Source organism: Natator depressus, chromosome 5 (genome assembly GCF_965152275.1).
Source record: "Natator depressus isolate rNatDep1 chromosome 5, rNatDep2.hap1, whole genome shotgun sequence".
Lineage (NCBI taxonomy): Eukaryota > Metazoa > Chordata > Testudines > Cheloniidae > Natator > Natator depressus.
The window spans coordinates 98442685-98461451 of record NC_134238.1 but is presented as its reverse complement, the minus strand read 5'-3'; the positions used below and the strand labels follow the sequence as shown (position 1 = coordinate 98461451).

The 18767-nt window shown below is 44.6% G+C and overlaps 1 protein-coding gene across 1 annotated transcript in view; it reads left to right on the top strand.

The window, feature by feature from the left end:
- Window positions 1-18767, top strand: part of PGM5 (phosphoglucomutase 5) — a 108906-nt gene that overhangs the window by 57190 nt on the left and 32949 nt on the right. Inside the window, exon 7 of the mRNA XM_074953286.1 lies at window positions 8487-8602. Within this exon, the coding sequence (XP_074809387.1) occupies window positions 8487-8602 (116 nt within the window). The remainder of the gene's footprint in view (window positions 1-8486; window positions 8603-18767) is intronic.

The window sequence follows — 18767 nt, the reverse complement described above, 5'->3', positions numbered from 1 at the left end:
CTCTTTATATAGTTCTGTTTGACTCCATGAAAGCACACTGCTATATAATTCCCATTGGTTAACAGATCTGTGGACTTTGTAGATGGAAGAGAATAGGAACACTTACCTTTGAGTTACTGACAGTTTCCATTCTCTTAAGTTGAAAGGTCCAGGGGTCTGAACCTCCCTTGTTTGGAGTATTTCTTTGGCCAGTAAGATAAAAAGTCCTGTTTGGTTCTTTCAAATTGATTCATGAAGTTATGCTCTGCTGTAGGAATTCAGTTTATTGCTATAGTGCTTCTAAGCTTATTAGCAAGTTTCAGTCCACAGGGGATAGTATCCTTTGCTATGGAAGCTGTCTCAACTGACAGGCTTTTCAGTACAGCTGGCCATGCTCGCCCCTGTCAGTGACTGACGGATGTAGTTCTGTCTGTGTCGTTGAATGCAGATTGACTGGTTAGCAGATGTGCATACCTTGTAACTCAGGGAAAAAACATTTTTGGTATGTCGAAATAAATGTTCTAATTCTGCTCTGTAGGAGAACCAGCCGCAGTTCTTGTCTTGATCATCTCCTCATAGTGATTAATTTGCAGGGGTGGAAGCAATGGAAATTTTCTCCTCTGATCATTGTGTTCTCTGGCTCTGAATGTTCAATAACTTCCTGGATAGAAAATATTTGTTTCCTTCCTCTCTAAATATTTTCCTGTTTTGCATTCTTGTTTGCTAAATCTGTTGAACATGTTATTCCCCTTTTGATGGGGATTTTGATGCGTTCTCTTTACTGCAGTTAAGAAACTTTTGTGTGTCTTCTTCTAAGAATTTAATATATGGCTTTTGGAGCAGTCATTTCCATCAGCTGGCTATATGTTGCATAAAGATACGTTTCTTATTTTATGGGCTCTCACTTCACTGCCCTTTAACTCCATGAAGTGACAGTGGAAAAAGGAGAGGCTGCTCAGGTTTCACTATGCCTTTCATAATTCTGAACTTCAGCCCTTAGGGGACAGCACACAAGGATGTGGAAAATGGTACCATTTTACGGCAGATTTGAAGCTACACGGCAAATCTGAAAATAGATATTGGATGCCAGAGATGTGTTTCTGTTTCTGAGGTGAACAGCAAAAGATAAAAGACTACATTGAAGAGCTTTGTACTTTTCTGGAGGAATCTGTAGTCACTGCAAAAGTGGTATTCAAAAATGTTTTTGAAAGACCTCCAGAATCATCAGAACTTTAATTTTTTAAAATAAGTTGAGATCCACCAGTGGAAACAAATTACACTTATGAGTTCCACATTTCTTCAAAGCTGTGCTGTCTAAAAGGCATATTCTCATCACAATGTACAGGGATCGAACTCCCAAGGATGCTGCGAGCTACACGTTCCCAACCCTTTGCTGAAGCTATAGCCATGCATTATTAGCAGTGTGTCATGGTCTTCCAAAGCTAATGCAGCCATACTTAACATTGAAGCTCATCTCTTTATTCTACTTTTGTAGCTCTAAGAGTAGGGGAGATTTATTTTGAACATTATTATTATTTGTATTATAGTGGCCCCTAAATGCCCATTTGGAATCGAGGCCTTATTGTGCTAAGTAACATAGTGAGACAGTCTCTGCTCTGAAGAGTTTACAGTCTACATAGATTAGATATACAACAGGTGGGAGGTAAAAAAGAGAGCCAGAAAGGTGGAGTGACTTGCCCCAAGTCACACAGAATGGCTAGGATTAGGACTCAGGGCTGCTGGCTCCGAGGCTACTTCCTTATCCACTAGCTCATGTTGCCTCATTAACCTAACACTGTCTAACTCTTTCTTCTTTAGTACAGTGAAACAGAAAAAACAAAATCTAATATAGATTTTTATTTATACCTCTTTATCTCCTTTCAAGCCAGTCAAGACCAGGAGGGAAAAAAAGCTTTAGGAAACAAATCTAGCATTTCGCACCATAAACTTATTTTTATACTTAAGGGTTTTTTTGTTTTAGAGGCTTGGTTTAAAATAAAAGTAAGGCCAACAAAATCAGCATCTTTATTTGCAGTGCTGGCCTGGTGAATGGAAATGTCTGAACTAGCATAACAACCCCTGGAAACTTGTGCTGGTGGTTGAGAGGGGTCCTGGAAGCAGTTCATCCTCTGTGAAGAACTAACATGATCATCCCAGGGTCAGGGAATTTGGAATAGCATAAGTGAGAGAATTTCCTGTCCCCAAACACTGTCAGCTGTGGGGACACAAGACCTTGGAAACATTTGCAAGCACAGTAGTGCCTTGGGATATTGTTAGGGCTGCCTCAAGAGATTTTTCTGCTCTTAGCAAATCGGGAACATCTGCCCTTCCTAGCCCATAGTTATTGTCACAGTAAACAGAGTTTAAATATTTTTCTGTTCCTGATCTTCTGCTGACCTAAGTGGCCACCTGTTCAGCTCTGTATGATATAATCTGCTTCATATGATGGTATATTTTAAAGGCCATCAATGTGGGTAGTGCTGTACAAACAAAGACAGACGTAGTCCTGCTCCAAGAAACTCAGTGTCTATATCAGGGGTCAGCAGCCTATGGCACGAGTGCCAAAGACGGCACGCGAGCCAATTTTTTAATGGCATGCTGCTGTCTGCCGGGGACAGCAGCGTGCAATTAAAAATCCTGCCCAGCCCGGCCAACTCTTCTCCACCCACCGCTCTCTCCTTGCAGGGCAGGCAAGCTTGCCTCTTCCCCCAGCGTGCAAGGTTCCTGCCCCTCCTTCTCTCCCTCCCTGCGGCCAATCGGCTGACGGCCCTTGCTACAGAGGGGGAGAGGGAAAAGCGGAGCTGCAGCATGCTCTCTGCTCCGGGGACCTTGGGGAAGGGGGTGGAAGCGGTATATCCCCTCCAGCCCCCTGCCGTGAGACGCTCAAGGCAGGGGGCTGGGAGCACCCCCGCAACCCTTACCCCCCAGCCCTCTGCCCTGACCCCTGCACCCCTCGCCCACACCCCCAGCCCTCTGCCCTGACCCTGAACCCCCCACACCCTCCAGCTCTATACCCTGACCCCTGCACCTCCCTCACACGCCCCCAGTCCTCTGACCTGACCCCTGCACCTCCCCACAATCCCAGCCCTGACTCCGGCATCCCTCACACATACCCAGCCCCATGCCCTGACTCCTGCACCCTCCTCACACACCCCCAGCCCCCCCCCCACACCCCATGCCCTGACTCTTGCACCCCCCACATCCCCACCCCCACCCTGAGCAGCAAACGGGAGCTCCTGCACACACACACACACACACACACATTCCCACCTGCACCCCTCGCACCAAATGGGAGCTGTCCAGGTAAGTGTTCCACACCCAAACCTCCTGCCTCAACCCTGAGCCCCCTCCCTCATTCTAGCTCCTGGTCAGACCCTGCACCCCAACCCCCAGCCTGCTCCTTCACCCCCAGCCCTGTTCTCAGTGCACTCCTACCCTCATCTCAGAGCAGAGAGAGGAAGAGAATGGGCCAGAACCAGGGAGAAGGTAGGTACCTACTCTATGTGGACAGGGCTGGGACCCCAGACCGGCAGCGGGATGACCGGGTCCAGCAGCCGGGACGCTGGCTGGCAAGAGCCGGCAGACAGAACCCCAGACCAGCAGCAGGCTGAGCCGCTCAGCCCGCTGCTGGTCTGGGGTCCCGGCCACCGGCCCCGCTCAGCCCACTGCCAGTCTGGGGTTCTGGCTGTTGGCCCCTTGCCAGCCGGGGTCCCAGCCACAGGCCCCGCTGCCAGCCTAGGTGAACAGAACCCCAGGCTGGCAGCGGGCTGAGCGGGCTGGCGGTGTAAGATCAGCATTTTAATTTAATTTTAAATGAAGCTTCTTAAACATTTTGAAAACCTTGTTTACATACAACAATAGTTTAGTTGTATAATAGATAGACTTATAGAGAGAAACCTTCTAAAAAACGTTAAAATGTATTACTGGCACGCGAAACCTTAAATTAAAGTGAATAAATGAAGACTCGGCACACCACTTCTAAAAGGTTGCCGACCCTTGGTCTATATCAAACACAGGGTAAACAAGTTGAGGATCCAGCCTCCTACTGGTGCCTTTTCCGTTCAAGTCCCCCTCTCCTTCGTGGATAATTCTTACATTTTGTCTGAAGTAAAAAAGTAACAGTATTTTCCCAATGAGGTGCAATGGTTTAGTTGCTTTTGTGCCTGAGAAACGTTAGAGCATGGCCATTCATTTACCTTTTGTCTGCTACAGGTGTGCTACTTAAATGTGATGAGGTTGAGCGAGTCTGTCACTTGTGGGAGAAGTTATGTCTCCAAAAGAATTGATTTTTGGTTTTCATATCCAGTCTTTGCCAGGGGCACCCCAGACATCAGGTGGTGACTGCTGGAAGAAATATGTCAGAAGATCATTGGCTTTAATCACCCACACTAATCAATTCACCTTTACAGTCTAGGATTGGGGTGATCATCACAATGTAAAGCATGTCAAGAGAAGAATTGTTGATTTGAATACTTGGTGTATTTGAATTCTGTACTCTGCATGGTTTCTATCTTCTAGAAAGAAGGAACAAGCTTTTTCAGGGGAAATGGCTCTCTTGGGCATTTTGGCTGTTTTGTCTTGTTTCTGTTTGGAGGAGCCATGGGCTACGATGCCTGGCGCAGCTTAGGCCCTGATTCTGCAGGTGACTCAATGTGCACAGAACCCTGTGCCTGCATGGAGCCCCATCGATATATGTGGGTCTCTGTGTGGGTGCCCATATGGAATCACTTACAAGATCAGAGCTAAAGCTGCTTGCCGTTTTTCAGATTAAAAATATTTAATAAAAGAGGCCCTTTTTAAAAGTCAAAAATTTTCGTGAAAAAATATTTTTCAAACTTTTCATTTTTTTTTTCCTGATAAAATTTTAAAATGAAAAATGGAGCCATGCTTTCAGTTTTTGTCTTTTTGGTTTTCTGTTTCCCTCCTCCCTCACTTCCTTTTTCAGTGGCAAGTGGAAAAGGAAGGTGGGAAAAAATGAAAAAGGATTAGATAGGAAAACCAAAAAATTAACATTTTCAAAAAGAAAAATTTTGAAGCAAAAATTTGATTAAACCTTTTGTGAAAATATCAAATAAAGTAAACCCATTCTGAAACAGAATGAAAAGGGCTTAGACATTTTTATATTTTTCACAATTTTTTCCCCATATATCAACCTGTTCTAATTCAGGACCTCAGAGAGTTTGCCCTTCTAGTCTCTTTTTTTTTGTTCATTATCTTTGGTTTGCTTGACTCTTGAAGGAAGGAAGAAGAGAAGGAAGAGGTCTGATGTGTTTATCTGATCGAGAAGAGAAATGCAGATTGGAATCTTTTTTAATGTTTATGTTGAATTTAAAGGGAAATTTGTTAGCCTTGTTGTGGCAAGTAACATGCAAAAATGACTATAACTAAATTAGATGAGAGAGAAACAAAATATTTCTCTTTAGTTTGTTTACTTTGTGTTTGGCAATACTCTGTGTATACCAACTTTTTCCATTTCCTTCTTCATAGTCAGTTTTTCTTGTTTTGTGTGACTCTTCTACAAAGAAAGAGGGGAGAATATTTTTTTAAAAATAGGAAATATTATTTAAGCATAAAATCTGGCAAGGGGGTTATGGGGCATATGTATAACTGAAACACTTTAAACTATATTTAGTTTGGCTAGATATAAAATTGGAAGTGTCCCTTTAATTTTACTGGACAGGTTTTTTAAGCACTGACGGATCAAAGAATCTTCCGAGAAAAACACTTATATGAGATTTAATTCATAAATACAAAAAAGAGTTTTGAATTGGGAATTTGGAAAAGTAAATGGATCTCTTTGCTAGCAAACCGATGACAATTAACAGGTTGGAAATTTTGGGTGGGTTTGACTTAGGCCAGGTCTACACTATAAATTTACATCAGTATAACTACATTGCTTAGGGGTGTTAAAAAATCAACACCCCTGAGTGACACAGTTATACCAACCTAACCCCTGATGTAGACAGCGCTATGTCGACAGGAGGGCTACTCCCGCTGACAGAGCTACTGCCTCTCTCAGAGGTGGATTAACTATGCCGACGGGAGAAGCTCTCCCGTTGGTATAGTAGCATCTTCACTGAAGTGCTACAGTGGCACAGCTGCAGCAGTGCATCTGCACCGCTGCAGCTTTTTAAGTGTACCTGCCCTTAGGGATATCAGTCCTAATTGCTTTCAATAGGACTTTTAGGCACTTTTTATACATTCTACCTTTTGATACTCGATTCACGGATGTGAAGAATCTATTTTTATCCCCTGCTGAAAAAATTATCCACTCTTTAAAATTTGATTGGTGGTGTTTAAAAAATAGTGCATCACTTTGATTTACATGTGAGTTGTAAGAGCTGGGGTATGACAGCCATCTGTGCCTACAATTGGAGCACTGGCTGCTGTTGGATCTACTGCCCTTCAAAGGAACAGAGATGTGTCAGAGGTAAAAAGCCATAGGGTTCTAGGTGGAGCAGCAAGCGTTAATGGACAGAACTCTGAATCAGCTGGGCCTTGTTAGCCTCCTAGAAAGGCACCTGGAGCAGTTATAAAGGGAGAGAAGACAGCTGCTAGGGATGGCTCAATAGCCAGGCTGCTGGCCAGAGGGCAAGGACTGGCTGACTGTACTGGATTCTAGTTAACCTTTTTGAACAAGAAGGAATTTAAAGACTGCTCTTTGTGCTCTTCTGCTACAAGATGGGAGTTGAAAACTGATTTTAAGTCTGTTCTTTTCCCTTCTCCTGGAGCAAGAGAGATCCACAGATTCCGCCAGCTCTTCCTTTGGAGCAAGAAAGGATTTAAAGACGATATTTCTTTTTTTTTTGTTCAGCCTGTCTAAGGGATCTTTGTCTCTCTGCTTCCTGGAGAGGATCCAGGAACTGTGCCAGTAGATAACTATCTGAACTCCAGGGTCCTCCCTCAGGAACAGGAACTGTCTCTTTCGGTGTTTGTACTGCACCCGCCACAATGGAGTCCTCATCCCAATGGGTACCTTTGAGTGCTACTATAATATAAATATTTAATAATAAAGACTGTGGTCTGGAGGACTGAATAGAGCTCAGGGGACAGGGTGGCCAGAGAGCATGGAAGACCTGCCAGACTGTTGCCTTAGTTTGGGGCTCAAGATTGGAACTCCAAAGCACTGGATGGGCTGGAGTTCTTTTCTTTCCCTGGTATCAAGGAACTGCATGAAGCTGACTCTGTTACAGAAATTGGAGGGTATTTATTCGATAGCATATAATTGGTCTTTGATCAGAGAGATTCCTTGTTGATCACTTCTTTGGTATTAGCCCGACAAAGGGATTTTATGTCTAACTTTTTTATGAAAAAAGAATTGCTCTAGACAAGAGACTCATCTTTTTGTATATGCAGCTAAACCTAGGTGAAGCCAATCATCAAGGCCTTTACACACATGCTTCACTTGACTTTCATGAGCAGTCCCATTGATTTCACTACTCCTGACTACAAACTTAAGCACTCATGTTGGTATTTACAAGTTCAGATCCTTAATGATCTTCTTCACCTAGATATGGCTACATTTGAAAAAAGATGAATTGTTTGAATCTTGAACATTGCTTTCTTCTGTGGGATTGGGACCTAAAAGCAGATGATAATGCCCAAGATTAACTGTGTTTATTACTTTAATAAAATGAGCAATAAAAAGATGTAGGGTTTTTTTTAATGGAATATACAGAGTAAGGCACCAATCCTACAAACACTCAACATGCACATAACTTTACTGACATGAGTAGGTATGCCTATGATTAAGTGTCTCAAAGACTGGCACCTAACTTTGTATGTTGAGGGTGTTTCTAGAGAGATAATGCCATGTATTGAGCAAGTCACATTGCTTGACTATTTCTCAAATCCCATTCTTCTTCTTAAAAAATAGTAGACAGAAAATTCCAGACCCAGAATGAAAACAAGCAGACACAGTTAGCAATAAAGAGAGAAGCAACATTAAATTCTCATAAGTTCCCAGTTGGGTCCTAGGAGGAGAATGTATTTTATATTCTATTTGAGAAAGCTAATAAAGGAATAGTTTATTTTTTAAAAATTTTTTGGCAGTTTGAGCATTTATTTATTCAGTGTGATTTATAAAATAATAAATGCCCATCCCATGCTCCAGGCATCTCTACAAAATGTTCACATAAGATCATACAGTAAACTGCTCTGCCCATTCCTATTGTTGTGACTAACCATTGCTCCCTGGCAAAAAAATCAGGGCACTAATAAAGCTCCTCAGACTGAGTTTCCCACAAATACACAAATAAAGACAAGCTTTGCATGGTGCCCAGAGGGTTAACACAATCAAGCTCTGGGTGAAATAAATTCCACTCAAGGGTCCTTTGTGCATGATGCTCTTGCAGTCATTCCCTTTTGTTTACATCAAAGTCCATTTCTAAAAGTGTTTTGAGGTATGGTAAGACCCAGAACATCACTCCCCTGTAGCAATTGTTGTGAAATCTTAATCCACATCTAAGTGAATGCACAGTCTTAATCATGGTATTTTATTGTTTTAGGGTGGCAAAGTCACTGAAAGTCCCTGTGTATGAAACACCAACAGGCTGGAGGTTTTTTTCAAATCTTATGGATTCTGGACGATGCTCACTTTGTGGAGAAGAAAGCTTTGGCACTGGTAAGAAATCCAGTAACAATGTTTTCCATAGAACCTTAAATCTGCTTATTCTCTTCTGGGATATTGGGCACCAACCTCTTCATTCAGTGGTAGGAAGACTCGGCAAATTAATTCCCTGGCATAATTGACCATGGACCCTCAAAAGTTCAAATTTGAATAGGTGACCTTTAAGTTCTGGGTGCCACGTAACCTGTGTTATGAAATATCAGAGTTTCAGTAGCAAAAACAGTAGGCCAAACTCGTTCTGAGGGGATGGGTAAGCTGCTTGCCATTCCATCCTAGAATGGCACAGGACCCAGAAAAATTTCTCCTGGTCCTACTGCAAAAACAATTTTTTCTTCACTGGCTGTGCCAGCAATTTGATGGATTTTGTGCATGTGTATATGGTCATTATGTGTATTTATTATGAGTATCTGTGCATTAAACTGAACCTGTTGCAGGTGTCTCTGTTTAGGACATTGTCTGGTTTTCCAATGGTTCTAGTGACAGAAAGAACTTTGTAATAAAACTACTTCAATGTCATCCAGTCAGTAGCCACATTTTCCCAAAGAAATTGTTCCTCCTCTACCTCATTAGTTAATGAAGCCAATTAGTGACATACAGAATGCAAAGCAAATATGAATAGCCCATCAGGAACATAGGATTTCTAGCTCCAGCACATTCTGCAAACATGTGAAACATCTATCTATGCAATCTGTAAGTTTTGCATTTAAAGGTATTTGTGGGATATGGAAATAACTGAATAAATTCCACTGTGTGTTTGTCTCCTCCTTATTCCTAAATATGTTGAGGAGTGCATCTCACTGCAGTTCTCCCCCCCCCCCAAAAAAAAAAAAAAAAGTCTTGACTCTGGATAACGGTGGTAGCATAGAAGTACATCTGAATAGCTCGACTGTTAGTCTGTAAGTTAATTATTTTTTATTTTGGTAAGAATTCTAGGAAGTTCTTTGATGTTTGGAATGATTTCTCTGTTATAGATTTTCATAGAAAAGCAAACACCAGGCATTCATCTGACTGTTTTTCAAAGGGCAGCCTACACAGTCCTTGGACCTTAGAGGACTTGGAAAAGAGGGGGCATTTTAAAGGAAACTGGGAAGTTTATTTCCTTTCAGAATATGCTCTCATTTTTCTCTGCCCAAGTTCTCTGGATACTGAGGCTTCAGCTGGGTGGCCAGACCCTGAGATTTTTCAACCAGATGGCTATCTAATGTTATACCATTCATCTAGTGCTCCTCTCCCTGTTTCTAAATGTCATAGGTTCTCTCTTCCCTCCAAGGTCAGTCACACTTCTGCAGCCTTCCCATGGGACTCTTGTGCCCCCCTGGCCACTGATACAGCAAAATAACCTCATCAGCACCTGAATTGATAGGAAAGCCCCATGCATGGGTGGTGGAGGGTTGGCTTGCTTGTGGCTGGAATTTTTGAAGGAGCCTAAGAGAGTCAGGCGCCCAACTACCATTGACTTTCAATGGATTTGAGCACCCAACTGCCTTTGGCCTCTTTGAAAATACCAGCCTATGTGACCAACAGGTGTAGAGTTTCCCCTACCATACTCAAGTCAATCTGTGGAGTTAGTATAGTGGTGGTTCCACACTGCGGACAGGTCTGAGCCCTTACTGACTTCCAATATCTTATACCCTTAAGTTGAAAGGTATTTGAATAAATTATAGTGACAACCCCCACATTCAGTCTTTAGAGGAGGTTTTGGAACAGATTGGTAAACTAAACAGTAATAAGTCACCAAGACCAGATGGGAGGAAGGAACTCAAATGTGAAATTGCAGAACTACTAACGGTAGTTTTTAACCTATCATTTAAATCAGCTTCTGTACCAAATGACTGGAGGATAGCTAATGTGATGCCAATTTTTTAAAAAGGCTCCAGAGGTGATCCCGGCAATTACAGGCCAGTAAGCCTGACTGCAGTACCGGACAAACTGGTTGAAACTATAGTAAAGAACAAAGTTGTCAGACACACAGATGAATATAATTTGTTGGGGGAAAATCAACATGGTTTTTGTAAAGGGAAATCATGCCTCACCAATCATGCCTACTAGAATTATCTGAGGGGGTCAACAAGCATGTGGACAAGGGGGATCCAGTGGATATAGCGTACTTAGATTTTCAGAAAGCCTTTGACAAGGTCCCAGACCAAAGGCTCTGTAGCAAAGTAAAGTGTCATGGGATAAGAGGGAAGGTCCTCTCATGGATTAGTAACTGGTTAAAAGATAGGAAACAAAGGGTAGGAATAAATGGTCAGTTTCCAGAATGGAGAGAGGTAAATAGTGGTGTCCCCCAGGGATCTGTACTGGGACCAGTATTTTTCAACATATTCCTAAATGATCTGGGAAGAGGGGTAAACAGGTGGCAAATTTGCAGATGATACAAAACCACTCAAGATAGTTAAGTCCCAGGCAGACTGCGAAGAACTACAAAAGGATCTCTCAAAACTGGGTGACTGGGCAACAAAATGGCAGATGAAATTCAATGTTGATAAATGCAAAGTAGTGCACATTGGAAAACATAATCCCAACTATACATATAAAATAGTGAGGTCTAAATTAGCTGTTACCACTCAAAAAGAGATCTTGGAGTCATTATAGATAGTTCTCCGAAAACATCCACTCACTGGGCAGCGGCAGTCAAAAAGGTGAACTGAATGTTGAGAATCATCAAGAAAGCGATAGATAATAAGACAGGAAATATCATATTGCCGCTATAAATCCATGGTACGCCTTCACCTTGAATACAGTGTGCAGATATGGTTGCCCCATCTCAAAAAAGCTATATTGGAATTGGAAAAGGTTGAAAAAAGGGCAACAAAATGATTAGGGGTATGGAACAGCTTCCGTATTAGGAGAGATTAATAAGACTGGGACTTTTCAGCTTGAAAAAGAGACTGCTAATGGGGGGAAATGATAGAGATCTATAAAATTGTGACTGGTGTAGAGAAAGTAAATAAGGAAGTGTTATTTACTCTTTCTCATAAAACAAGAACTAGGGGTCACCAAATAAAATTAATAGGCAGCAGGTTTAAAACAAATAAAAGGAAGGATTTTTTTTCACACAACACACAGTTAACCTGTGGAACTCCTTACCAGAGGATGTTGTAAAGGCCAAGACTATAGCAGGGTTCAAAAAAGAACTAGATAAGTTCATGGAGGATAGGTCCATCCATAGGCTATTAGTCAGGATGGGCAGAGATGGTGTCCCTAGCCTCTGTTTGTCCAGAAGCTGGGAATGGGCGACGGGATGGATCACTTGATGATTACCTATTCTGTTCCCTCTGGGGCACCTGACATTGGCCACTGTCGGAAGACAGGCTACTGGACCTTTGGTCTGACCCAATATGGTCATTCTTATATTCTTATGTTTAGCCTCCCTCCCACATGACAATGAACCATGCCAGTGTGGTTCCTGACTCATTCACAAGTGGTAAGGACGGCAGCCAGCAGAAACTGCAGATGTGCCCCAGAACTATTACTTTCTATTGCACACAAAGAGGGGAAGGATTTTGGTCACTTGCCACTTTAAAGGAACAGCACCAGGAAAAATACATGATTATGCTGTAAAAAAAAATAAAAACTAACAACAGTATTTCCATAGCATGTGAATATGCATGACGTACCCTTTGAGACTGGGTTTTGCTAAGGATAGTGCTGGCCAATGAGTGTCCTGAGCACAGATGGTCTGTAACCCTACAGGTCATTGGGAAGTTCTGAGGCACACAGAAGCAGCATACTGTGGAATGTCAGCCCTTTCAAAGGACCCACATGCATGGATCTCAAGGGCTATGCTGGGGTGGGCAAACTACGTCCTGCAGGCCGGATCCTGGCCGCTGGCCATTTTAATCCAGCCCTCAAGCTCCCATTGGGGAGTGGGGGCTGGGGTTTGCCCCCTTCCGGCTCTCCAGCTGGGGAGCAGGATCGGGGGCTGCTCCACACGACTTCCAGAAGCCAGGGCATGGCCCTCCTTCAGCTCCTATGTTCTCCAATGGCCCCCTCCAGCGCTTCATGTGGGAGCCGGAGAAGGGACATACCACTGCTTCTGGGACCTGATTGAGGTAAGCGCTGCCCAGAGCCTGCACCCCTTGAGACTCCCCCCATGCTCCTAACCCTTACCCCGATCCCCCTCCTGCCCTCCAAACCCCTCAATCCCAGCCTGGAACACCCTCCTACACCCCAAACCCCTCACCCCCAGCCAGAGCCTGCACCCCTTCCGTCCCCCAACTCCCTGCCCCAGCCCAGAGCCCCCTCTCGCACCCTGAACTCCTCATTTCTGGCCCCTCCTTGGAGCCCGCATCCCCAACCGGAGCCCTCCCTCACCCCAACCCCAATTTTGTGAGCATTCATGGCCCACCTTACCATTTCTATTCCCAGATGTGGCCCTCGGGCCAAAAAGTTTGCCCACCCGCAGGTGATGCTGATTCTGATTGGAATATAGATGGCGTCAAGACTCTAGATTGGGCCCTCTAAGTTCCATTTTATCCAGTCTCACGGGTGCTAGGGATGATCCTGCCCCACTGTGTGACTGCATCTCACTGAGGGAAAGGAAGCTCCTTTGATGGTCACATACCATGAAAGACACAAAGCTTGTCTTCTCCTCTGAACCTCTGTCTTTCTTTGGCCTCCTTCCCTGGACTTGCTTCATTATGTAGAGCCTCAGTGTGGTCAGATGCTGTACTGCAGCCTTTCCCCAGGTCTGTCCCTGATTTCTCAAACCCCTACTGACTCCCCTTAACCTCACACCAGTATGCCTGCCCCAAGCTCTTTCCATACCCTTCCTTAATCCCGACTCTCCCTCTTCCTGATACTAACCGCGTAAACTCTTGATAAATCCTCTGTTTCTTATGCGTCGTCGGGGGTGCCATTGCGCAAATTGCCTCAGGCAGCCTGTGGTATGGCTGCTGCTTGAGTTCCACAACCTGTGCATCCTGGCCTACTAACTGTGGGAGCACCTGCAGCAGTCCCCGAGCACTGCCAAAAATGTACCCCAGTCCTGAGCCACCACCTCAGGGTGCTCAAGCCATTGGGTGCTCAGGCAACTTGGGTGCAGTCAAATACTAGCTTTGAAAGGCCGCACGGTGCCCAGTTCCCACTTGAACTGCTAGATTGCACCCACATGGCTCTTTGCATTAACCAAGTTATGAAATGTTATGTCTGCATCTCGCGGCCTCAGTTTCTCCATCTGCCAATTGATTTTAATAAGTCTTATCTATCTGATGTGACATGAAACTTGTTTGTAAAACACTTCGAAATCTTCAGATGAACAGTGCTTTATAAATGCAAAGTGTTTTATTAATAAGTGTGTGCATTATTACTCTTAGCCTTTTCTCTTTTACATAGTGTCCTAGACTACCTTGCCCTTCACCAATTTCTGCTTGCACTGGGAATTTTGAGTCTGTGTTAAGACTTTCTCCTTAATGATCTCACTGTAGAAATAGGAAACTTGGCAGTTCTTTAGTTTTCAGAATTTCATATTTAAAGGAATCTACCATCCAGTTGGCCAACACAATGACCTTGCTACTCTGTAAAAGCAAGAGGGGTTTCACAGACCTGCATCTAAATTATCACATTTATTGTCATACTAACCTGACAGCACTTAAAAGTGAATGGTTCTATGTCCAGGTAATACAACCCAGCTGTAGTTCCCAAATAATGCCATCCCCTGTTGTTATAACAAAAAAAGATTTTGCAGTGGCCAGTAAATAAAAGCAAATTTTCTGCTATAAAAGGACAAAAGATTTTGAAAATATCACATAGGGCTGTGTTTCCCAGACTTGTTTTCTGGCAGCTAATCTTGGAGTTGAACCAATGCATTAAAAACTTCTTCCATTTTTGTAGTAGTGTGGAGAGTTTGTCAGATGAGGTTAGTAATTTGCTGTATTATGAGTAATACCCAAGACACAGTTCAGAGAAAGGCAACAGCAGCAATTCTTATCTAAGTTTCATCAGCAAACTATTAATCAGAATTAGGAAATCTATGTACTTGATGTATCTTGCTTATATCCACCTTGGCAAATGCTGCATCTCATTTTCACATGTTTTCATACTTCAGCTCTAAACTTCCATATGTCAGCAACATCAGAGGCTTTCTGCCACAAGCTTAATAGAAAAGCTAAGAGTGGTAGAGTAGATGTTTTATTGCTATAAAAAAAGACCTAAAGAGCTGTATGCAGGTCTCAATTACACTAGTGTAAAACCAGAGTAATTCCGTTAGCTTAAATGGTGTAACAGAGATAAGAATGTGGCCCCAAAAATCTTAGTTTCCTTAAAATATCAGCAAGCTGTGGACCACTGGAAGAGGAAGAATTTGTAAGATACAAGGGAAGTGCAAACAAAATAATTTCCCATTAAGGCTAAACATTTTTTTCAGTTCGATTTTGTTTTTAAAAATTGCATTTGGAGAAATAATGTCCCTGATAGCATTGACTAGCGTAATTTGGGAGAAAACAAGAAGATATTTATTTTAATGCATATTATTATTAATTTAAAATAGTGCTCTGAGCTCTTACTCAGTATTGAGGCCCTATTGTAGTAGGAGACACAGTCTCTGCCCCAGACAGCTTATAATACCAGATCTATTAGAACAGGACAATTTTTGCACCAGTTGACACACTCTGCAAGCTCGTTCTGTGGGATTACACTTCAGTGTAAAACTGCATGGTATTTGGACTATTTAAATCGAGTAGTTATTATTGCCTTAATTAGGCATGCCAAAGGTTAGTTAAGTATAAGAGAATAGACAGACACAAATGTGTTATCTCTGCTATTAAGCTGCCCTTCCTGCCTTTCAGCCAGTCTCTTCATTGAAGCACAGGCCAGAATTCACTAGTGTTTCAGGGTGTTTCACTAGTGTTTTCAAGGAAAGAATTATACAGAATTAAACCCTGTTGTTGTGCTCTTTAATTTGATTAGGTTACAAAAATAGTGCAGATCTTATATTCTTTCTTACCCATATACTGATCCATGGCTACTGGACAACCGATTAGCATGATGTAGAATGTGTGAACTGAAGTGTAAGCTATGTCTGCTCAGTATGGCACTCTGTCCCCTCAGTGGTGGGTGGACTACCTAGCGATGGTGAGTCCCACCTAGCTATGACCCTGGATAAGAGGGGTTGGTTTATTAGCTCAGGCAGTAGGGGCTCCTGTATTAAGATCGAGAGGTCCCAGCTTTGATCGGTGCCAACAATCCACCCAGGGACATTGGCGTTACAAAAGTAAAGATACCATTAGTCAAACTGAGGTGGGAAATGGCAACTGGCTTCATCCAAAACACTGCATGTTTTTCAGATAGATCAGTAGGAATAATTAAGAGGTAGAAGGCCAAGAAAACCAGAGGGTATAATAAGTTAAGTACACATTCAACTAGCAGAAGTAATGGTTTTAAAGCTGCAAAAAGAAATAAGGGCAATGAATAAAACAAACATGCATGGAAATAATAAGCCAACCTGTGGCTGACAGAAATGCTGAGGAAGGGAAAGCAGTGTTAAAGATGAGAGAGAATGACCAACAGATTTTGAGAGATGCCAATGGTGTAGTAGGGTTTGTTTTTATTGTAAAAGAAAATGACTCCTGCTGTACACACAGAATTATTGTCGTACTCCGAACAGGCTGGCATTTTTACTGGTAACTTTGGATTCTGGAGAATCTGCATTGCTTTCAGTTTTTCCGTCCACGCTATTGCCACCACTTTTCTTTCCTCCATTCCCCCTTTTTCCGTAGTGGCACCATGCTGTTTGTCCTCCTGAAGGACGTGCAAAGGTCACAGAACATGCCAAAGCTGCTACGTGGATCAGAAGAATGATACATGTGTACGCTCACCCCTCTTCATGGAAATTTATGAGCTCAGGCCATGCCAACATAAGGCTTGGAACATACAGAGGCCATTCCAAAAATTCCTCTGCCCATGTTTCATGGGACCATTTTGGTTCAATAAAATGCACATGAAGTATTTGGTAAATCAAAATGCAACTCATCTTTGCTATCTAGTTCAGATTTCATGCAGATAGGATGATGTACAGGGCGTTTTGCTGAATGAATAATGTACACATTTTACTATATGTGTCTAACAAATTGTGCTGTGTAAGTGGTTATGTAATAAAGGAATGTATGATTTGTCACGCCAGATCAGATCATTGATGGATTTAGTTGTATACCCTGCCTCTGTTTGTTGCTAATATCGTATAAGTGTTTGTACAGCCCTCCCATAATTGTAATATCTGAAATCCTAATACTTGATGTTTCAGTGCCTGGGCCCAGCAGTCCTGTCTAGCCCATAATAACATACATGCGGTAGAAAGTGAGGCTCCTTTCTGATCTTCTGGTGAATAGCTTATTCCTAGGGCCCTACCAAATTCATAGCCATGAAAAATGCGTCACGGACTGTGAAATCTGGTCTCACGGGGGAGACCAGCATTTCTCAAATTGGGGGTCGTGATCACAGATGTCGACTTTCCAATGTGCTGGGGAGTGCTGTCCCCTGGCTCTGCCCGCACTCCACCCCTTCCTCCAAAGCCCTGCCCCTGCCCTGCCTTTTCCTGCCCCTGCACTGCCTCTTCCTGCCCCATTCTGTTCCCTCCCCAGCACGCTGCATCCTCGCTCCGCCCTCTCTCTCCCAAAGCCTCCTGCACGCTGTGAAACAGCTGATCACGGCGGACGGGAGGTGCGGGGGGGAGGGGGAGGTGCTGATCAGCGGGGCCACCAGTGACGGGGAGCTGATGGTGGGGCTGCCAGTGAGTGCTCAGCACCCATAATTTTTTCCCCATGGGTTCTCCAGCTCCAGAGCACCCACACAGTTGGCGCCTATGGTCGTGACCCAAAAGGGAGTTTTGGGATGGTCACAAGATTATTTTAGGGGGGTCGTGGTATTGCCACCCTTACTTCTGCACTGCCTTCAGAGCTGGACAGCTGGAGAGCGGTACCTGTTGGTCAGGTACCCAGCTCTGAAGGCAGCGCCCTGCCTGCAGCAGCACAGAAGTAAGGGTGGCCATACCATACCATGCCACTAGGGTTGGCCGGCATCCGGTTTTTGACTGGAATGCCTGGTCAAAAAGGGATCCTCGTGGCTCTGGTCGGCACTGCCAACTGGGCCATTAAAAGTCCGGTTGGAGGCACTGCGGGGTCTTGGGGCTAAGGCAGGCTCCCTGCCGACTGCCCTAGCTCCGCTTTGGACCCGGAAGCAGCTGCCAGGTCCTTGTGGCCCCTAGGCGCATGGGCAGCCAGGGAGGCTCTGAGTTCTGTCCCTGCCCTGAGGGCCCACTCCGCAGCTCCCATTGGCTGGGAACCATGACCAATGGGAGCTGCAGGGGCAGAGCCTGCGGGCGTGAGGGCAGTGCGCAGAGCCTCCCCGGCTGCCCAGGTGCCTAGGGGCTGCAGTAGAGTGACCAGGCAGCAAGTGTGAACAATCGGGATGGGGTGGGGGTAATAGGCACCTATATAAGATAAAGTCCCAAATATTGGGGCTGTCCCTGTAAAATCAGGACACCTTGTCACCCTAGGCTGCAGGGACCTGGTGGCTGCTTCCTGGGAGCCGTGGTAAGTGCCGTTGGGACCCCACACAGCCCAACCCCCTCACCCGCTCCTGAGCCGCCTCCTGCACCCCAACCCCCTGCCCCAGCCTGGAGTCCCCTCCTGCATCTCGAACCCCTCATCTCGGCCCCACTCAAGAGCCCACACCCCCAGCCGGAGCCCGCATCTCCTTCCTGCACTCCAAACCCCTTGGCCCAAGCCTGGAGCTGCCTCCTGTACCCCAAACACCTCATCCCTGGCTCCACCCCAGAGCCCGCACCCCTCTGCCAGAGCCCTTGCCCCTATCCCGCACCCCAACCCCCTGTCTAAGCCTGGTGAAAGTGAGTGAAGGTGGGGGAGAGTGAGCGACAGAGGGAACAGTGATGGAATGAGCGGGGGAAGGGCCTCAGAGAAGGGGTGGGGCAGGAGTGTTCAGTTTTATGCGATTAGAAAGTTAGCAACCCTACATGCCACCCTTACTTCTGCGTTGCTTCCTTCAGAGCTGGGAAGCCAGAGAGCGGTGGCCGCTTAGTGAGGGACCAGCTCTCCAGGCAGCAGCGCAGAAGTAAGAGTGGCAATACCATTCCATGCCACCCTTACTTCTGCACTGCTGCTGGTGGCGACGCTGCCTTCAGAGATGGGCTCCTGGCCAGCAG